At 32.9% G+C, this 20,622-nt stretch overlaps 1 protein-coding gene across 1 annotated transcript in view; it reads left to right on the forward strand.

The window, feature by feature from the left end:
- Actr3 (actin related protein 3) overlaps positions 1–20,622 on the forward strand; it is a 58,039-nt gene that overhangs the window by 19,120 nt on the left and 18,297 nt on the right. Inside the window, exons 2-7 of the mRNA XM_005315930.4 lie at positions 7,819–7,874; positions 9,969–10,093; positions 13,242–13,352; positions 15,955–16,050; positions 17,828–17,935; positions 20,414–20,557. Coding sequence (XP_005315987.1) covers positions 7,819–7,874; positions 9,969–10,093; positions 13,242–13,352; positions 15,955–16,050; positions 17,828–17,935; positions 20,414–20,557 — 640 coding nt within the window. The remainder of the gene's footprint in view (positions 1–7,818; positions 7,875–9,968; positions 10,094–13,241; positions 13,353–15,954; positions 16,051–17,827; positions 17,936–20,413; positions 20,558–20,622) is intronic.

Below are 20,622 nucleotides of genomic sequence, written 5' to 3' on the forward strand. Positions count from 1 at the left end.
GCTTTCCACTGTTTTCCTTCAAGAGTTTTGTTCATAGTTTTAGCTCTTTCGTTTAGGCCTTTCATCCATTTTGAGTTAATTTTTGTATATGGTGTAAAGATTTAACTTAATTCTTTTGCACTTTCCCTAGCACTTTTCTTGGAAAAGACTGTTTTTTCCTCTTTTGAATAAGTATGGTACACTTGTTAAATCATTTGATGATAAACCTGAGGATTTGTGTCTGGGCTCTATATTCTGTTCATTAGTGTTTATGTTAATTAGTGTTTATGTCCATTTCGATTATTGTAGTTTTGTAGAAAGTTTTGAAATCAGAAAGTGGGAAATCTCCAAATTTGTTCTTTTTCAAGATTATTTTGTCTATTTGGGGCTCCTTGAGATTCCACATGAATCATAGGATTAATTTTTATATTTTTCTGGAAAACACTGGTGGATTTTGATGGGAATTACATGAATCTGTAGATTGATATGCGTAAATAGCTTGGTCCCAACTCTGAATTCTGTAAAATGCAATTATGCAGAGATCCAGATGGCAAATTTAAAATTCTAAGCCTTTTAATTCTATTTAAAATCTTAATAGGAGGAAATGAGATCAGAGTATGTATTAGCTATCCAAAGGAAAAGTTTTTACTAAAGACAACTTGGAGGAAAAAAGGGATTGAGGGAAGGAAGAGGGTGTTTTTTTTTTTTTCCTGGTGCTGGGGTTTGAACCCAGGGTCTTGTGCATGCAAGGCAGTCACTCTTACCAGCTGAGCCAGATGAAGAAAGAGATTTTAAATGAATGCCTTTTTATAGATTTGTTGTATAATCTGGCATATATGTCTTCTGAAGTTATTTTTTAAAAAAAGATTTTCTGATATTGTCTTCTGAAGTTGCATTCAAAAATGACTTTTTTGGATACTGAGAACTAAAGAGAAAACTCAAGGGCTTTGTAAAAACATGGTGACAGGATTTATGAATTTAAAGTTCTTTTTAGAAAGGTAAGGGTAAAAAAGTTTCACTGTGGCATTTTTTCATATTCTGAAAAATATTATGACTAGGAGAGCAGTCCATATGCATGCCTTGAGAAATACTATGAAAAACATTTAATTGATTTGAAGTCTGTTTTCATTAATATAAAAATTTAAAACAAATTTTTAGTTGGAAGTGATTACATTCTTAAATTGCAATTTAAAGAGTTCAAGATACCAGATTCCAATTATGAGACAGACGTTTTTAGTCAGAGAAAAAGTGACAAACTCTTTTACCATCTGCTTGTAAAAAGTTTATTTTTTAATGATGACTGTCAAAATTTTGAGAGTTCATGGAAATATGTTAATTGAGGATAATATGCAGTTATTTCAAGAGTAAAACGTAATAGGTTTTAGGTTAATGGAAGCTAGTTTTTTTTGGCACCATGGATTGAATCCAAGGGCACTTAACCACTAAGCCATATCTCCAGCCCTTTTTAAAATATTTTATTTAGAGACAGGGTCTCCAGAGTTGCTTAGAACCTCAATAAGTTGCTGAGGCTGGCTTTGAACTCCTGATCATCCTGTCTCAGCCTCTGGATCCCTTAGAATTACAGGCTTGTGCCACTGTGCCTGGCTGTTAGTTTACATTTGGAAGTATTAAAGCTCTTATTTGGAAGTATTAAAAACATTTAGTATTTAATATCTTTCCTATATTTTCTTTTTCTTTTTTTTAATATTTATTTTTTAATTTTTTAGGTGGACACAATATCTTTATTTTACATTTATGTGGTGCTAAGGATCGAACCCAGTGCCTCATGCATGATAGGCGAGCACTCTACCACTGAACCACAACCCCAGCCCTGTTTTGTTTTCCTTATAGTCCTAAAATGTGAAAAAAAACTATAAATGAAGTTTTATAGATTACTATACTTATTACTTAACAAATTACTTAAGACTGTATAAAAAGCATTTGGTTTCAGGATCTAACAAACAGAGAAAATCATATCCTAAAAATATGAGGAATGAGTCTGAGAGGCTCAATCATCAAAAATCATACTTTCTCCAGGAGAAAGAGCACAAAAAATAGAAACATCACTTTCTAGAATCACTATTTATTTGATCAGCAAACTTCAAATTTTTGAAAAATTTGAGTTTTAAAAATACTCAAAACAAACATGAGTCAAAGTTCAGAGAATAAATGTGTGTTTTAAGTATTTAAAATCAGAATAGGACTATAGAAATCTCAAAAGAATGTTAATGTTCATCAAAAAATACTTAATACTCACATACCTGAAAAGATAAGAAGGATTTAAGTTAAAAAAAAAAATGGGCAGATGAGAGGTAAAGAGCCTAGGAAAATACAAAGGAACTGCAGAGCAGAGTCAAAAAGGACAAGCTTGGATAACATATTCTCAAACTTGACCTGGGCACACAAAAAATAGTAATATTAAAAGAGCACATTCAAATAAACTGGAGGGGATAGGGTACAGCTACATAAAATTTGCTTTAAAACTTTATTTATAGTTTTTTTTTCATATTTTATGACTATAAGAAAAACAAAATATAAATTAGGGAAGATATTAAATACTAAATATTTTATTTTTTTATTTTATTTTATTTTTGTTTAGAGAGAGTGTGAGAGAGAGAGGGGGAGAGAGAGAGAGAGAGAGAGAGAATCTTAACATTTACTTATTTTTTCTTAGTTCTCGGCGGACACAACATCTTCGTTTGTATGTGGTGCTGAGGATCAAACCTGGGCTGCACGCACGCTAGGCGAGCGCGCTACTGCTTGAGCCACATCCCCAGCCCCCTAAATATTTTTAATATTTCCAAATAAGAGTTTTTCAAATGTAAACTAGTAGCCAGGCACAGTGGCACAAGCCTGTAATCCCATGGGCTCCAGAGGCTGAGACAGGATGATCAGGAAATTCAAAGCCTCAGCAATTTATTGAGGTTCTAAGCAACTCCAGAGACCCTGTCTCTAAATAAAATATTTTAAAAAGGGCTGGAGGTATGGCTCAGTGGTTAAGTGCTCTTGGGTTTCCCTCTTAATTCTTAAGAATGGGTGAAAATATTATTCTGTGGTCATCATCAAATACTATAATTTAACAATCTGTAAAATCAGCATGTACAGACTTTACAAAGTGTTTTCTTTGGGGATATTATTTAAGTTTTAAACCCAAAGTAATAGAAACATTAGTTAATGTATGATAGGTAGTTAATATTTCATAGTTGTTTCCTGAGATTGGGAAATCACTTTGCTCTTATTTATAATACATTAGAAATGATTAAATGAAGCATGATATATCCATACAGTTAAATTCTGTATGCATTTTAAAAATTTTGAGTTTTAAGGAAGAGCATATTTGTTTTGATTATGCTCACCCCAGGGAATTTGAATTGGATTAGGAATATGTTGATCTGATATGGTTAGTTACTTAAATGGAATTTTCTTAAGAGACTTACTACTGTAATATGGTCTTTCAGATATCTTGGTATCATGTAACGCACATAGCAATAACAGTTATGCTTGTATATGTGTTTGGCATGTGGTTGAGAGAAGATTTTATTGAAAGAATGAATGTGTTATAAGTTAAAATGACCAGGACAGACTTCATGGAGGAATCTGGGGGATGTTGTGAAAACTTTTTTAAGAGGGCTCGGAGGGCTCAGTTTAGAGATAATGTGTGCTTTCCCTCTAGAAATCCTATAAAGGAGAACAAAATATCTTTCTAAAAAATCACTGTCTAACTCCTCAAATCCTGAAATCGTGCTCTATTTCCTGTAAGATGAATTAAAATTGTTTCTGTTTCTCACAGATTGTTTTATATTAAACAAGCATCTATTTGGGTATCATATATTCAGTTTCATTTTGTTAACTGGGAGCCAAGTATATTGTTAGCCCCACTTTATGTCATTGCCTCATGACCTGCACTGTTTTGGGTACTCTTTAAATTTGATCCTGTACTCTTTATTTCAGCTAGGTTATAGCTAATTTTCACGAATTCAGTAGAAACAGATTATTCGTGTCATATCATGGTCATTTTTGTGCATTTTAGTAATATTTCTTGACTTTCAGAACTACTGAAGTGTGAGCTGTTAAATTATGCTGACCTGCATCCATTATAGGAGGTCTGTATTTTCCACACCCGAAGGCTTTGCACTAATAAGAGATTGTGAGTTGGAAGAATAAAACAATATTTGGTAATGAAAGGGTATTACAAATATATCATATAGAAACTGTGATCTGAGAATCCTACAGACTGACACTGACTTATGATAATGAGGTAATTCATAGCTGGACATGTTAGTAGGAACCTGTAGTCTCAGCTACAAGGGAGACTGAAGTACAAGGATCAGGAGTTTGAGGCCAGCCTGTGCAAAATAGTTAGATATTGTCTCAAAATTTAAAAAAATTTGTATCAAAACTACAAGCATTTAAAATTTAAGGTACCTGCATGGCCTTTGTGTGAATGTGAAAGGAATGGAAAAATTGGAGAGAATGGATGGAAGACATAATTACAGTTAATATGTATTGTGTGTACTGTCAGGTGCTATGATAAATGCTTAACTTTTTTCTTTTGTTTAATACGCTGAACAATCTCAAGTTAACTTTTTCTAGTTTTACTGATGAGAGAATCAAGACTCAGGAATTATTATTAAATAATAATTGCATCTATAAGGGTAGAGGCAGGCATCCATTTTGGGAAGTTATGAATATTTTTATATAGAGATAGTTGATAACTGAACCTGAATTTGGCAGGATGAGTAAGAGTTTAGCAGTTGCATTCAAGGTTGGAAGGAGAGCATGTCATATAAGGAGCAGTATTATTAGGTGGCACAGTGCAGTGAAATAAATTGAACTCTTCAGAAGCTCTCAACAGTTTGTGTGGCTAGAAAATTTAATGTGGTATCTAGGGCAACTGGAAAGATTGTTAGGAATCAAATATTAAAGGGACTTTTTTGTTTCCCTTAAAAAGAAGTTTTGCTTATATTTTATTTATTATAGTACTGGGAATTGAACCCAGGGCCTCACACATGCTAATCAAACACTCTACCACTGGACTACATCTCCAGCCCCTATTATCATTTTAAAAAAATTTTTTTAATTATCATTTTTTAATATGGATAGTGAGGAGACTTTGAAGGTTTAGTCAGTAGAGCAATGTCACAGTTTGAACAGTATGTTTGCCCCTCATTTTAGTGGTGATATATATATAATATATTATTTTTTCCTTTTAAATATATATATTTTTTAGTTGTAGTTGGACACAGTATCTTTATTTTATTTATTGTTATGTGGTGCTGAGGATCAAACCCAGCACCTCGCATATGCTAGGCGAGTGCTTTACCGCTGAGCCACAACCCCAGCCCCTCTTTTTTTTTTTAAATTTCTTTTATTGGAAAACTATAATTATCTATAATATGGGTGAATAGCATTTATTGTAACATTTGAATGTGCATATAATTTGATCAGTTTCATTCTTTAGTACTCTAATTTTTCTTCTCTTTTTCCCCTGGACCCTTTCTTCAACTTCATTGGGCTCTCTTCTGTTTTCATGAGATCTTCCCTCCTTTCCCCTCTTTTTTCTCTCTAGCTTCCACATATGAGAGTAAACCTAAAACCCTTGTGTTTCAGAGTCTAGTTTATTTTGCTTAACATAATACTCTCAACTGGTATTCATTTTCCTGTAAATGAAAAATTTTAAACTTTTTTTATGGCTGAATAAAACTCCATTGTGTATGCCTATGTTCTATTTTTTAAGTCCATTTTTCTATTGATGGACACCTAGGCTGATTCCGTATCTTGGTTATAGTGAATTGTTCTGCTATGTAGACATGGGTATGCATGTATCACTAATATACCCCAGGAGTGGTATAGCTGTGTCATGTGGTGATCCCATTCCTAGTCTTTTTGAGGAACTGATTTGCATAGTGATTGTACTGATTCACAACCCCACCAACAGGTCCACTCACACTCAGTTCTTAAACTTCATTGCTCAAGGGGATTTTTCTTTTTATATTAGAAAAAATAATCTGCAGATATTATTAAAGTGCAATGATATCATGACAATTTACCTTCCTATTATTTAGCAATGAGTTTGAGTATGGAATAATATAAAATATTCTTACTTTTTCTTTAAAGCCTGCTCATGGTGGATCGTTTTCCCCATGTGTGCCCCAAAGTATCCAGCTATTTCTTAAGTAGCCCCCAATATACTGCTTGTTGTTAATTTATTATGAGAATATAGGCTGCCTGGTGCTATGGCGCATGCCTATAATCCCAGTAGCTCAGGAGGCTAAGGCAGGAGGATCGTGAGTTCAAAGCCAGTCTCAGCAGAAGCAAGGTACTAAGCAACTCAGTGAGACCTGTCTCTAAATAAAATACAAAATAAGGCTGGGGATGTGGTTCAGTGATTGAGTGCCCCTGCGTTCAATTCCTGGTACCAACAAAGAAGGAGGAGAAGAACATAGGCTGAATCCACTGTGGGCAAAACATTTAAAAATTATATTTATTTTTTGGATTGGAAGAAGAGACCACCATATTAAGTGAAATAAGTCAAACTCAGAAGGTCAAGGGTTATTGATTATGTTTTCTCTCATCTGAGGAAGTTAGAGGAAAAAGGGAAAGAAAGATGGGGGTGTATCTCCTAAAAATCAAAGGCAGTTTAGTAGAGGAAAGGGACCAAGTGGTAGGAGGCAGGGAGGTGGAGGAAATGCCAAGAGTGATATTGACCAAATTCTATTGTTATATTGTGTGTATGTATGAATATGTAACAACAAATCCTATTATTATGTACAACTATAATGCACCAATAAAAATGTTGAAAAAATAAAAATCCAAAAAATTATGATTTTTTAGTAGCAGTACATTCAAATGGTGTGAGATAAGATGCAATAAAAATATTTCTCTCCATTGTCACCTACCTATTTCCATTCTCTGGAGACAGCTCAAATGATTGATCTCTCTTTTTTTTTTAGGAATGTTTTGTGTCTAGATAATTATGTATTTTATATATTCTTACCCTTTCCCTTTTTAAAAATACAAATAGAGCCTACTTAAGACATTGTTCTGTATCTTGCTTTTGTTTAGTTAATACATTTTGGAGATTGTTTCATATCAGTACCTAAAAGCTTCCTCCATCTGCTTTTTATAGCTTTGTAATATTCTGTGGAACAACCTCAGCATATATAACTAGTTCTCCTTTTATTGTGCTTTCCAGTCTTGCTGTTCTAAGCAAGATTGTAGCAAATGATCTTCTTGTATATTATTTCACACAGGTACCAATATCCCTGTAGAATCAATTTTTAAAAAATATTTATTTTTGATTCTGGGGATTGACACCAGTGGTCCTCTCCCACTGACCTACATATCCAGTCCTGTTTGTTTGTTTGTTTATCTATCTATCTATCTATCTATCTATCTATCTATCTATCTATCTATCTATCTATCTATTTATTTGGTAAGGTCTTGCAGAGTTGCCCAGGCTGGCCTCAAATTTATGATCCTTCCACCTCAGCCTGTTGAGTCACTGGAATTATAGGCATGTGCACTACTATTTCCAACAGAACTAGTTTCTTGAAATAGAATTTCTTCAAAAGCTGTGGCCATTTGGCCTCAGAGTATATAGCTCAGTGGTAGATACATGCCTAGTGTCTTGGCCTTCAGCCCTACCACCCATTCCCCCCATCAAAGAAAACTATGGTCATTTATGATTTTGCAAGCAGAGATATTAAGTGAACTGCAACTATGGAGTTCTGTGTACTATTTACAATGAAACCTCATTAAATTAACATAATTAAATCAAAGAATTAACATACTTATTAACAATATTAGGGAAACTTTATAAATCTCTTTGTTTTGCAGATATACAAAATTAGGATATGCTGGAAATACAGAACCACAGTTTATCATCCCTTCTTGTAAGTATTTCTTTTAATCCACAAATTAGTTGATTTAAAGATTTCTTAATAAGCAAAGTAAAAGAAGTAATCATTTTTGGCAATCTATAAGATTCAGGTCTTTAAAAGTATGATTTGCCAGGTTATAAATGTCTTATTTCTGCACCTCAGACCTTTTTATTTCAGCTCTCTGTTTAGTTGTCCGTTTATAAAATCTACTAAATATTTTCTTAAATTAAAAAATGAACAAGCTGATGAGTAAACACTTTCCTGCTTTGAGGAAATCACTGTTACTCTCTGGTTATTAAGTGGTACATCTTCTATAATGAATCTGCAAAGACTGTCCTTTGGTTTGCATATTTGATTGTTGTTTGCAGGACTGGTGCTTGTTGACATCCTTGGTGAATGCACATATTTCAGCATAAAGATGGCATCTTACCTTTATAGAGATGTCAACCTCAGTTGCTTTCTAATATCCTAAAACTGTACTGTTCTTGTACATTGTCTATGGAGCATTTTTGTTCTTCTCTATTTTTGTTTACCTTACTTTTGCTGACTATAAACTATTTTTCAGTAGTTTAAAAAATTCACATTTGATAGAGCTCTTATTAGCATAGATTGTATCTTGTCTTCATTGAACACACTTTTGTATTTTTCACTTTCAAATAATTCCCATTTTTGTACATTACAGAGTTAGCACTTCTGAGTTATTTCTTTTACTGCTATACTAAGACTTTTGCACATCAGATAAGAAAGCTTTTGAGCCATTGCTTGGTGTCGCTAACTCCTAGGCAGTTTAATTTGGGGAGTGCCACTAATTTTCATAGTAATATTTTTATGTTTAAATATCTTTTTTAATATTGTTCTTTTTAATTAGTTCTTTTTAGATATACATGATAGTAGAGTGTATTTTGACATTGTAAACACATGGAGTATAATAACTTTCCATTCTTTTGATTGTACATGATGTAGAGTTACACTGGTCATGTATTCATGTATGAATGTAGGAAAGTTATCCATATCATTCTACTGTCTTTCCTATTCCTATCCCTTTCCCTTCCCTTTATCTAATCCAGTTAATTGGTATTGTTCATTTATAAAAACCAGAAAATGGAAAAATGATTATGCAAAGTACTGGAAGCTTCCTAAGTCTCAAAAATCAATGAAGTTGAGAATAAGGTAAAATTATTAGGCTTACCCCAAACTGGATCATTAGTCTTAATTGCATACTGAACTGTTTTGTCATTGAGTAGTGAGGATAGTTTTAAATGTGTGATATATGAGAAATATACTGTTAAAATTGTCCCTAAAAGGGAAAATGAATTTAGAGCTTATATACATATAGTTTTTTTTTTTTTTTTTTTTTACTTTCCAGAACAAACCATCTGACTTTTGCACTCTTTTTCTCATGTAGTTTTCTAGGACTCAATTATGTGAGAGTACTTTTTAAATTTGTGGAGTGGATTTTAGGTGACCCTGATCAAATAGTTGATTTATATATGTCTAAAGGTTGTAGGTTAGTGGTACTTTTCTGTTTTTTTGTTTTATTCATACCTATTTTTTTGTGTATACTTAAGGATAGAATTGCTTTTCTTTACTTTAATTGAAATATCTTTTTGTATATGTGATCAAAGTTTAAAAGATTTCTATTATATCTAAATTACTACATGATAATAGGAAATAGGGGGGAGATATGAAGAAAAGTTTGTTTTAAAAAAATTCTCCCTGCAGTTTTCTTCTTCTCATTTGTTGTTGGTATTTTTCACTTTTAATTTCTAATTCTTCATCAAGTATATGTGAACTTGGATTATAATTTTATTCAGAATGAAAGTGAATCTTAATGTAGTTTTTAAAAAGATTAAAAAATCACACTAATACTTTGAATTTTGGCTTTTACATTTGAGACTTATTTTGCCTCTTGAGTGGAAGTTATGATTTCATTGTGGAAAATGATTTTTGTCACAGGTTTCTCATGACCTCTGTGCCTTAATTTGATAATTTACATATGCTAGTTCATGTTTTGTAATATTTTATAATGAAAGAAGTATAATGTAAAAGCTTATCTTATTTGAAGCAAATGAATTTCTTGACATGTTTAAATAACTTATTTTAAAGGTATTGCTATTAAGGAGTCAGCAAAAGTAGGTGATCAAGCTCAAAGGAGGGTCATGAAAGGTGTTGATGACCTAGACTTCTTCATTGGTGATGAAGCAATAGAAAAACCTACATATGCAACAAAGGTATGTTTCTGTGATTTGTATAAATAAATAACATTTTTCTTTTAAAAATTAGTTCACTGATTATGCCCTTTGGAATTTAACGTTTATTACAGACCTAATACTCTCATCATCTTAACTATAAAAATTTCTATTTTCCACATTTTTTATTGGTGCATTATATTTGTACATGTGATGGAATCTGTTGTTATGTATTCATACAGCCACACTATATAACAATATAATTTGACCAATATCACTCCCCAGCACTTACCACCGCTCCCACTTTCTGCACCTACGGGTTTCATTTCCTATACTGATTGCCTTTTGATTTTCATGAGATCCCTGTCTCTCTCCACCTTTATTTTCCTTTTTCTCTCTAGTTTTCACATGTGAGAGAAAACATGTGACCTTTGACCTTCAGAGTTTGGCTCATTTCATTTAATATAGTGGTCTCAAGTTCCATCTATCTTCCTTCAAATGACAATTTTATTTTTCTTTATGACTAAATAAAACTCCACTGTGTAGTGTGTGTGTGTGTGTGTGTGTGTGTGTGTGTGTATTTACTTTATTCATTCATCCACTGAAGGGCACTTAGGCTTATTAGTCATGAATTCCTTTAGGTTTTGCATATCTTGGAAAATTTTTTGTTTCTTCTTTGATTTTGAAGGATAGCTTTGCTAGATGTAGCCATCTTGGTTGACAGTTATTTTCTCTCAGGACTTGGAACACATTACTCCAAGCCCTTCTGGCTTTTAGAGTTTGTGCAAAGAAAAGAGAAGTGATTCTGTTGTCTTGCCTCTAAATATGACCTGATGTGGTTTTTTTTTTTTTTTTGAGACTTTTAATATAATTCTATTCTTTTTCTGTATGTTAGGTATTTTAATTGTATTATATCATGGAAAAGTTCTTGTTGATCTTGTTTTTTTGGAGTTCTGAATGCATCCTGTATGTGGATTTCCATCTTATTTTTAAGATTTAGAAAAATTTCTTTTGTTAATTCCCTGAAGAGGTTATCCATTTGATTTACCTGCATCTCACAATCCTCCTCAATTCCAGTGATTCTTAAATTTGGTCTCTTAACGTTGTCCCAGAGTTCTTGTGTATTCTGATAATGGTTACTTATTTTGTTTTCTTTAATGATGTCTGAATGTTCAAGGCTGGCCACTTTGTTTTCTTCTGAGATTTTGTCGTAACTCTCAATTGAACATTGATTTATTTTGTCTTTCATTTTCAGTTATTAAATTTCTTCTTCCCTGTGGCTTCTTTTCCTTTTGCTTTAACTCTGCTCTTGTTTCTACTCCACCTCGTACTCCACCTTACAAAAAGGGGAAAATTTTAACCTATTTAATTGGGCAGTGTTTACTTTGCTATGCCCACTGGGTTTCAGGGTCCTCAATGGATTTCAGGGTCCTCTCATTTCCACATTGCCACATCTAGAGATATTTCCCTCCTGGTTTTATTTCAGTCTGTGCCATTTCTCTCCATTTGGAAGCTTATGTGCCCTGGAAATACTGCTCTGTACCCCCCCTTTTATTAATCTTCCTTTCCTATCCTTTTCCTTCCCTCTTTCTGAATCATAAATTATTTATTATTGTCTTTTTATAATCTTTTTACGAATTTTTGTGACTGATCCTAACGGTTTCTAGATGTAGAACAAATCTAGTAACCCACAAGCTTTTCTTGTGCCTACTCCCACACTTACTACTTCATCCCTTGCAAAAGATAAACACTATTTTAACCACTATCATTTTTTTCTTTGACATTGATCTTGCCTAATTTTCAGTTTTCCTTTTTTGTACTCTTTTTCTTCCCTTCTCTCATAATTTATTTGTTAATAAATGACTACCTAATGTATCAAAATCTTTGCAACTTTGCCAAGTGCTGAGAATACTTTAATAAATAAGAAAAATTGCTTTCATGACTTGAAGGTTTTTACAATTTGGTAGAAAGGGAGATATTAAAAAAATTATTACAAGTTTGTGGAGGTTAGGAAAAGGGAAGCCCAGGATGTTGTAGGCACATATTGCGGGAGTAAATAACCTATTTTGGACATTCAGAAAAGCCCTTGAGAAGTAAATTGTTAAGCTGAGGCTTAAAGAGTGAAATAGAAATTTGTTGGGTGAGTTAGGCAGGCAAAGTCTCTGCCTAAGGGCATATAGGCTAGTACCTGAGAAGGCTGTAAAGTTTGAGGGATACCAAAGCCAAAACTAATTCATGCCTGAAGTGTGGAGAAAGAGAAAGAAGTGAGGAGGCTGGACAGGTAGACCAGGAAAGAATATTGAAATTGTTGTTAGAGTTCACCTTGTGTGCAACATCAATAGGTTTACTAGATGACTAATTATACTAAGTTGTCTTGTTTGGACTTGAGTTTTGGTAATTCTGCTTTTGAGAGCTCTGTGATATTATTCACTGTTTTTTTGGGGGGGGGGAAATGGAGTGGGGCTTTACACTTGCTAGGCAAGTGCTATACTACTGAGCTACATTGCTCATTACCCCCATATCTCTCTCCTTTTTAGTTTTTTATTTTGACATAGGCTCACTAAGTCACTCAGGCTGACTTGGAACTTGCCATTTTTCCTGATTCACAGACATGTAAACTCTACTCCTAAATTGTGACTTAACCTTTTTGAGTTCCATTTAAATTCATGTGGGTAGTGGATATATAATTAGTTATTCATGATTGATGTGAAGGTTAATGAGATAGCATTTATAAAGAAAATTTTATAGCGCTTTGAACAGTGAAGAGAAATTATTTGGGGGAGGTAAGCATGGTTCTGGGAAAGATGAGATAATTGACTTGCACGGTAGCTAATGCAAGGGATGTTAGTGACTTGAACTACAGTGATGACGGTGGGGATAGGAAAAAAATGGAAATATGTGTGTGTGTATATCTACCTTAAACTTTCATTATCTAGAACTTAGTAGCTACAAGTAAATTGTTTTCTGTTAACAGTAGTATCTACCTCCTAAGGATGATCTATATACAGCATCATTAGCATACCTAAGGAACTATATTACTAATATCCACTAATGATCTAATATTCCCTGGAGTATTTTTTAGCAGTTTCATTAATTTTTTAGTATAATTTTTTGTTTTTATGTAATTTTGTTTCAATAATTTTTATATAATTTTGTTTTAATATAATGTGTTTTGTTTTTTTGTCTTAAGTGGCCAATTCGCCATGGTATAGTTGAAGATTGGGACTTGATGGAAAGGTTTATGGAGCAAGTGATCTTTAAATATTTAAGGGCAGAACCTGAAGACCATTATTTTCTTTTGGTAAGTACAGATTATTCATTTTGCTGGTGAAAGTTTTGAAGAAACACTGAGAATATTTATGTCATACCTGTTTCACCAGGACAGACTTTATCTATCGTTTGTTAAATTGTCATATCTAAAAGGATTTGTTATAAAACTGTCATGTTTAAGACCATCTAATTACAGGTTCCAGTAGGGTAGTAGTTTGTCCAAAACCAGAGTATAGGCATTTAAGAACTTTTGATAATTAATACATAATTTTTATGATCGGTCAGTATGTAATGTTGAGAAAAATGTTGGAAACTTAAGGTACTTTCTTTTTTTTTCAAAAAAAGTAATAAACCTATGGTCCTTTCCTATTTTAAAAATAGACTGATTATCATTTCCTTGATTCTTCTCAGAAGCAAAAATACAAAATAATTTTTAAACCTTTTTCATTTTATCAAAATGGTGGTTTTTAAGTTCATAACTTTAAAAAAATCAAATGCTTTTATATGACTTAAAACAAAGAAATAGCACCTTTTCTCTCTCTCACATCTTTCGCCTCTTGATTTGTATTCCTCAGAGGAAAATACTTTTGTTTTTTAAAAATTTCCCCTGACTGGGCTGGGGCTATAGTTCAATGGCAGAGCACTTGTCTGGCATGTGTGAGGCACTGAGTGCGATCCTTAGCACCACATAAAAATAAACAAATAAAATAAAGGTATGCTGTCCATCTACAACTACAAAATAAATAAATAAATAAATAATTAAAGTAAATAAATATATAAAATTTAAAAAATTTCCCCTGATAGTTATTTCATTTAAACACATATGTTTTTTCTCTTATTTATTTATTTATTGAAATACTAACTTCCTAGAATTGGATGCATGATGTGGTTTGTTCAACCTTTGGTTTTGATGTTGAATACATCTTTATGTTTATTAAGATATCTAACATGATTGTCAACCTGGAAAGTTTTTTCATGCCCTTTCTTAGTTAATTTTTGCCCCCTATGCCCTAGAAGCAAACTATTTTTTTTGTTCTAGTTTGAGTTTAATTTTGCCTTTATTTGAGTTTCATATAAATGGAATCAGTGAAGATGTGCTCTCTAGTAGAATTTCCTTCCCTCAGCATGTTTCTTGTTTTTGACTATTACAATTTGGCTATTGTGGACATTCTTTTATAAGTCTTTTTGTCGACATGTTTTCCCTTCTCCTGTGTAAATATGTACATATGGAATTGCCGTATCATAGGTCCGGTGCATGTTTTGTAGGATACTCTTTGGACTTTTTCTAAGGAGTTGTACCTTTTAACACACCCACCAACAATATGTTGGTGATCTGATTGCTTCTACATTCTACCTAACATTTGGTGTGTCAGTCTTTAATTTTAGCCATTCTTGTGGGTGTACAATACTTCTCATTTTGGTTTTAATTTGCATTTTTCTGATGACTAATGATGACGACTTTTTCATGTGCTCCTTAGCTATTTGCATATTTTCTTTTGTGAGGTTCTCTGATTATATTTTGTTATAGAAATTTTCTCTTTTGGAGTTTAATTATCTTTGTTTTTAGTTTGCTTAATTTTATATATATTAAATAATCTTTAAATTTTTTAATGCAGTTGCATATTTCTTCTATGTGAGTTTAAATAGAACAAGGAGTTTACCTGTTAAAGGCTTTACATATGGAAGAAGTCTACTTGTCTTTTACTTTATAGTGACTTTCAAAACAGAAAAATATTTAATTTGTAATTGAGTTTTGTCATTAATACTTTTGGTAATTTGGACTCTTTGAATTTAAGGAATCATTTCTTATCTTACAGTGAGAAAGAATTTTTCTATATTTCTTAAATTTAAAAGTTTTGTTTTTTACATTTAAATGTTTGAGATACTGCAAAGGTTTGGATTGTTAAATCATTTTCGTAAGTATTGGAGGTATACCTAGTGTCAAGCTTGAGAACCATCATATAAACATGAGGACCATGATTGCCAGTGCTATTCCCAAAATTCTTTCTTGCCTCACGAGGATGTGTTCTGATCTAGACTTATGAGGTTTCCGAATGTTGTATGCCATCTACATAATTTAAAAAGGAGAACTGTGTAAACATCTCTATTTGATAATCTTAATGGTTATGTAACAATATAACATTTTTCCAGGAAGTTCTTCCATTAAGTCTATGGAATCTCAGTTTATTTGCTACAGTTTTAGACAAAACTCCTGTTCTGTTTAAAACATTACTTAGATGGGGATTCTCCCACTAACAAGTACCATGATATTTGTTTGCCTAGAGGTCAGTACTGTGTTAAGATGATTTGATCTGTCCACCTTTACTTTTTCTCTCTTCTTTTCTCTCCCTCATTCCCTTTGTCCCCCCACCTTTCTTCTCAATGTTTAATCTATTTGAATGAGGTGATAACAGCATTTCAGTTTTTTAAGTGTAAATAGCCATATTATTTTTATATAATATTTTGTTTGATTTTTTTGTAGTTTTCCTTTGGTTTTTGTGTCTTGTACCTATGAGTTTAATGCCTTTTACGTATTATGTTTGATATAAATCATTTATCATTTAAAAATTATCTATAAAGTTATTAGGATAGTCTAATATCATTTCTTCAAAATGTTATCCAATTCAATGTAGACTGAACCTCCACTGAATACTCCAGAAAACAGGGAATATACTGCTGAAATAATGTTTGAGTCCTTCAATGTACCAGGCTTGTACATTGCTGTGCAGGTAATAAATTCTATTTTTTAAGTTTGACTTTTAAATTTTAATCTGGTTTACGCTGCTCCTAAAACATAATTTTTTCTTTTTTTTATGAAAGCTTAATTATAACCTCAGAAGCATACCATAGTTCTCTCCTGAGTTTAATTTATAAACAATATTATAGGAAATGGATCTATTTAGTCAGAAAAGGAGAATTATTAAAGTAAGTAAATTAATGGTCTTTGGATATTTCAAGAACTTTTATAGAACAAAAATAAGGAAACTAATATTTATCCAGCGTATCCTCCTATACTCCATACCCAGAACTTTACGATTCACTTTATCCTTGTAACGTTGTGTTTATCATAGCCTTTTTTTTTCTTTTTTCCCAGGGGGCTATTGAGGATTTAACTTAGGGTCACTTTACCCACTGAAGTATATCCCTAACTCTTTTAAAATTTTATTTTGAGACAGGGTCTTATAAGTTGCTGAGGCTGTCCTTAAACTTGTGATCCTCCTGTCTCAGACTCTGAAGTTGCTTGGGATAGGCATGGATCACTATGCCTGGCCATCATAGTCTTTTTAATTAGTTTACCTTTAGGTATAACTTACTCATTGTGCCCCCCCTGTATCTTGTATATAATAAACACTTATAATATTTCATCACAAGTTGTTCATTTATCTTTGTTCTCTTACCCCTCAGTATTAGGACATTCCTCTTGTTTTTTAATTCTGTAACATATGTAATACCTGACATATCACAAGTGCTTTATATTAATTCATCATCCCTAATAATTATATTTATTTTTGCTCTATTTTTTGTAGAAGCAAAAACCCTAAAACTTAAAGGTAGCTCATTCAGAGTTAAATGCTTTGTATGAGCTGAGGTCTGTCTGACTTCACTTTTTCCTAGGATTGAACTTGGAGTTTTTAAACTCCAGGGTAGATAGTACCAGTAAATGATAATTATTGGCGTGATTATTTTGGCTTGGATAGCAAAGAACTTTTTAATTTTAATGCAGCCCATAAAGGTAATAAGCTGCCTTTTATGCTTTATTGCTAAAAGTATTTAAGGAGTTATGTATACTTTATCAGGGACTTTATTATTGTAAGGCATTCAGTCTTGAGTTGAAGACCTTTTTTAGTTCTTTTAATAATTTCTTAATTTTTGAACTTTTTAAAAAAAGAATCCTTTAAAAATTCTTGTTAGGTAGTTTTTTTTTGTTGTTGTTTTTAATAGAAAAATGCTATCTTGTCACCTTTGCTTACTATTTCCCCCCTGACATTTTCTTTTATTGGTGAAATATAGTTGTTGTTTGCTTCTTAGCAAATATTGCAGTGGCATTTAAAAAGCATTTGTTACGTAGTTCTAAATGTATGCTGCATTTTAAACAAAATCAAAGCTGTTTTTAAGAGCAGTACTTACTTACAGCTATTTATTTACTGCTAATTCTGATGGTTGGATGATTGCATCCTTTTTACTGTTGTGGTTTGGAACTGGCTAGACCATGTGAATATATTTTAAGTTCGAGTACTTTAGTACTATAGTATTTTACATTATTGCTCCTTATGTTTTCACTTTAGGAGAAAAGTTACTTTCACTAAAATTTGTAAATATGCTCCTAAAACCAAAATAAATCTGTAAATTTCTCAATGAATTTTATTGCATAATGTAAAATTTATGTATTTTCTTTCTATAAATTCTACATTTAAAATTAAATAAAGTTCTCCATTTAACTATTTTTTACTAATAACTCTTATTTTTGTTTTTATTTTTTACCTGTCTTAATGCATTTTGCTTAAGGCTGTTCTTGCCTTAGCTGCATCCTGGACCTCAAGACAAGTAGGAGAACGGACATTGACTGGTACGGTAATAGACAGTGGAGATGGTGTCACTCATGTTATTCCTGTGGTAAGTATATTTAAAAATTGCTGGACAGAACATAAAATAACACATTAAAGCTAAGTTTTGAATTAATATCACTTTTTAAAAACTTTAGGTATCATGCGTTAAATTTTGTTGTAATTATTAAAATTTTGTAATTAGGTTACAGAATGTTAGCCCAGTATCATGGTGTGTGGTAGAGTTAGATTTTAATGAGGCCTCTCTTCGTGACTTATAAAAAGATACCATTTTTATTTTTATTTTTGTCTTCATATGTCTTTTTCCTTTCATGTATCTGTGTCTTAATCTCTTTTTATAAGGACACAAGTCATATTATTAAAGGAAATGATCCTAATTACTTCAATTTAACTTAATGACTTCTTTAAAGACCCTAAAGGACTTCAACATACGAATTTGAGGTGGTTGGAAGGTAAAATTCAACACATAATAACTAGTCAGTTATCGCTAAAACAGATTTTGGAAAAATAATTTTTTTCTTATTTTCTCATTTTAATATACTAATTTCTAGTATTCTTTATACCTTTGTGTATAAAGAATACTAGAAATTAGCCCAGATTTTCATCTTCTTCTTCTTAAACTGTGTCCTTTAATACTTCTTTTCCCCCCTTTTTGAGGTGGAGCCTTGCTGTGTTTCCCAGGCTGGTCTTGAATTCTGTGCTCAGCTCACATTTGGAAAGTGTTCGTTATTTCTTCACATATTTTTATGTCACCTCTTTTCTGTACTTGCAAGTGCTGTACTTTTGAGCAACATTCCAAGCCCCTCTTCTTCTTCTTCTTCTACTACTACTACTACTACTACTACTACTACTACTACTTCTCCTCCTCCTCCTCCTCCTCCTCCTCCCTCCTCCTCCCTCCTCCTCCCTCCTCCTCCTTCCTCCTCCCTCCTCCCTCCTCCCTCCTCCTTCCTCTTCCTTCCTCTTCCTTCCTCCTCCTCCTTCTTCCCTCCTCCTCCTCCTTCTTCCTTCCTCCTCCTCCTTCTTCCCTCCTCCTCCTCCTTCTTCCTTCTTCCTTCTTCTTCTTCTTTCTTCTTCTTCTTCTTCTTCTTCTTCTTCTTCTTCTTTTTTTTTTTTTTGTTTTGAGATGGGGTCAGTAAGTGCCCAGTGTGTGGCCTCAGTCTTGTCATCCTGTTGCCTTAGCCTGGGGCACAGTTACTAGGAATCAGTTTGGTCCTTTCAAGCGTTCCTTTTAAATGACACTATGTCCAGAAGAGGCTTTTGTCTAGGGTTGATTTGTCCCTGTTTTGGAGGCAATACCTTTCTGAACACTACTTGATGTCCTATGCTTGGGAGTGTCTTTAAGCTCTGGCTAGGGGGAACATGAACTATTCTGGTAATGTGTGAGTTCTGGAGGCCCTTCTGTCTGCTCCTCTTCTTTGTCCTTGATGATTTTCTCACATGAATATACTGATTAACTAGTCATCTGAAATGGGATACTCTCTTAAGTTCCGTAACATGACTGACAAATGTTAGCCACCTTGGTTTCCCCTAACTCTAAATTCTGTATCCCTGACACCATCAAGCTCTGTGTGGGTCTTCCTTTCCCAGACGTTAGCAGAGCATTCACCTTGTTTGTTTCCCTTTTCTTAGTAGGAATCACTATACTATTCTGCTTGTTGTCTAATGTCTGAAAACCTGTATTTAATAGAATGTATTTAATTTTCTATTTTAAGTTGAAAGGATAAATCTGATGCCTAATATTCTGTTAAGACACCTCTAATGTTCTTTTGTACTGAAATTTAATTTTGTACATTTTGTTATACTTGTGAGTAATATCAGTATATTTGTGCATTTGTTTGTTCTACAGAATTTAGCTAATTTAGCACTGTGAGGTTGTGTGAACTGCCTTAGGCTTGTGAATTGAGTGCTTCATTAGGAAAACAGTGATCATTTAAGTTAATGATCAGTGTTTTCGTGATATAATTCAATATATATATATTTTCTGAATTTATAGAAGATATAAAATGTTCTGATACACGGTTACTGTTTAAACCATGTTGACTCATTTTTTTTTTTTTTTTTTGTTGGGGGAAACTGGGGATTGATTTTAGGGCCACTCAACCACTGAGCCACATCCCCATCCCTATTTTGTATTTTATTTAGAGACAGGGTCTCCTTGTTTCTGCTGAGGCTGGCTTTGAACCCAAGATCCTCCCGTCTCAGCCTTCCAAGCTGCTGGGATTACAGACATGCACCATGGCTCATGTTGACTCATTTTAATCAGGATTATAAACCACTGTCAATTGAAGAATAAACCTAAGTTGTTGGCCGTTTGTACTCATACTTTTTGTGTGGTATTATAAATTCTATGATACAGTATGATGAATGTAGTTGAGAATACTGAGGTGAAGAATTCTGTGATAAAGCAATTCTTGAGTATGCAAATATATCAACTTAAGAAATTGTTCTTTAATGATTTGTTTTTTAGATTATAATAATTCTCAAGACACTGAAAGTAAACTTGGTATCTTTCCCTCTCATCTAGGCTGAAGGGTATGTGATTGGCAGCTGTATTAAACACATTCCAATCGCAGGACGAGATATAACTTATTTTATTCAGCAGCTGTTGAGAGACCGAGAAGTAGGCATCCCTCCAGAGCAATCCCTGGAAACTGCAAAGGCAGTAAAGGTAAACTGTAGTAACAAAAGTGTAATTTGGTTAAAAATTAAAATCACATGTGTGACATTAGCATG

Source organism: Ictidomys tridecemlineatus, chromosome 7 (genome assembly GCF_052094955.1).
Source record: "Ictidomys tridecemlineatus isolate mIctTri1 chromosome 7, mIctTri1.hap1, whole genome shotgun sequence".
Lineage (NCBI taxonomy): Eukaryota > Metazoa > Chordata > Mammalia > Rodentia > Sciuridae > Ictidomys > Ictidomys tridecemlineatus.